At 55.1% G+C, this 1,660-nt stretch overlaps 1 protein-coding gene across 1 annotated transcript; it reads right to left on the bottom strand.

Annotated features, from left to right (window-relative positions):
* Positions 1-381: 381 nt before the first annotated feature.
* On the bottom strand, positions 382-972 carry IQCF6 (IQ motif containing F6). The gene is made up of 2 exons (XM_055342872.1): positions 958-972; positions 382-750 (listed from the first exon to the last, which is right to left on the bottom strand). The coding sequence occupies exons 1-2, from the start codon at positions 970-972 to the stop codon at positions 382-384; spliced, it is 384 nt and encodes a 127-aa protein (XP_055198847.1).
* Positions 973-1,660: the final 688 nt, after the last annotated feature.

Below are 1,660 nucleotides of genomic sequence, written 5' to 3'. Positions count from 1 at the left end.
AGCACAGGGCTGTGGAATCCTGGCCTTCCCAGCTGGCTCTGGCTGCAGCCTGACTCTCTGGTGTCCTACCTTAAATGGAGAAGCCTGAGGAGGGGTACAGAAAAATAAAGTCCAGTACCTAACCTTGCTTGTGGAGAGAGCTGGGACCAGGCTGGCTGAGGTGTCAGAGCCTATCCTGGGCCCTGGGGTCTCTTTTGGGTGCAGGATGGCTCAGGTTTGCAGTAGGTGCAACGGCCTAGGGTGGCGTGCCCTGGGATGGGCTCCAGACCATTACCGAGGGACGATCCCTCTTTTATGGGTCTAATTTCCAAAGGGCAAGACTGTGGTCAGTAAGTGTTTTTATTGGAAGAGAGATCCAGTCTCCTTGGCTCTGCTAGCGCCCTAGGTCAAGAGGATTTCGATGTCAAGCTCCAGCCGGCTGGCTTTGACCTCATAGCGGCCCCGGATCAGGCCCCGGGTTTGGCTGGTATGCCAGCGCCAGTGAGACTGGATGATGCAGGCTGCTTGGCGTGCCTGGAGGAACCGTCTGCGGGCCTGCCACATTCGAACCTGTGCCTGCACCTTCACCACTGCCCACTCCTGGCAGGTGTAGAGTCTTAGTGCCAGGCGCCGTCTCTGCTCCAGCATCTTGGCCTGCATCGACCTCCACCAGCACTGGATGACCCAGGCCCTGAGAGCTGCGTGCAGTAACGTCCGGCGCACCATGATGCCACGCCACCATGACTGAATCTTTATGGCTGCCTTCTCTAACTGATCAGGGGAGGGGAGAACACAGAGATGCTCAGTGGGGTACTCCTTGCTGTCCCTGTCTGTGGGGCTGGGAAGAAAGGGAGCCTGGGACAAGTGGCCCTGCCCTCTCATTTCCAGGCCCATCCATCTTATTTCCAGTCTCCCGCTCCTCTGTCGTCACTGCTCAGTATCCGCCGGGCAGACCCCTCCCGTGTGGGCCTTACTCACATTTTGTGTGTCCATGGCCCTGGTCTTCAGAGTCCACTCCTCCATCAGGCCACCTGAGTCTGGAGCCCCGCCCTTAACTGTTAGTCACCCCCCCATGAGACTCCGCCCATCTGCACACAAGTCTCTCCCTCAGCAGGTCCCATCATACACATTTTTGCCACATCTCTCTCCTCTCTTCTCTTGCTCGTATCTCCTTACAGATTGGCCAGTCCCCTCACTTGTTGATTCCTGTCCTTTTGGGGGGCCTGCCATCATCTCTTGCTTGCAGCATATTTCTCACACCTAACTAGCATCTTAAGTCTTGCTCTTTCTACATCTTCTAGTCACTTCTTTCTGCTCCTGCTGGTGGCAGCAAAGAGAGATTCACACAACTTTCCTTCAGCTGAGGGGCTCTCCTTTAGGGATACCCATAGCCAGTTTGGATTTCCAGAAGTTTCTGTGTCAGAGCCATGGGAGGGCCCCCGGGCACTGCGTTCATGGGCTAGCATGATTTCATGTAAGATTTGTGGAAGCAAGATCTTTTAGCTGCAATAGAAGGCCTCTGTCTCCCTGTCTCTGACTCTCTGTTGCCCATCTAAAGGGTGGTATGGAACAGGCCACAGCCTCTTCTGGGCTATCACTAAGGAGCAGCAGAGTTAGGAGATGCATACTTAGTTTGGGGTTAAATGAGGCAGATTTCTGTGGTTCACAGTCACCCCTGGGA

Source organism: Nyctereutes procyonoides, unplaced genomic scaffold (assembly GCF_905146905.1).
Source record: "Nyctereutes procyonoides isolate TBG_1078 unplaced genomic scaffold, NYPRO_anot_genome, whole genome shotgun sequence".
NCBI classification, from domain to species: Eukaryota; Metazoa; Chordata; class Mammalia; order Carnivora; family Canidae; genus Nyctereutes; species Nyctereutes procyonoides.
The sequence above is the reverse complement of the archived record's forward strand: the minus strand, read 5'-3'. Positions and strand labels throughout refer to the sequence as shown.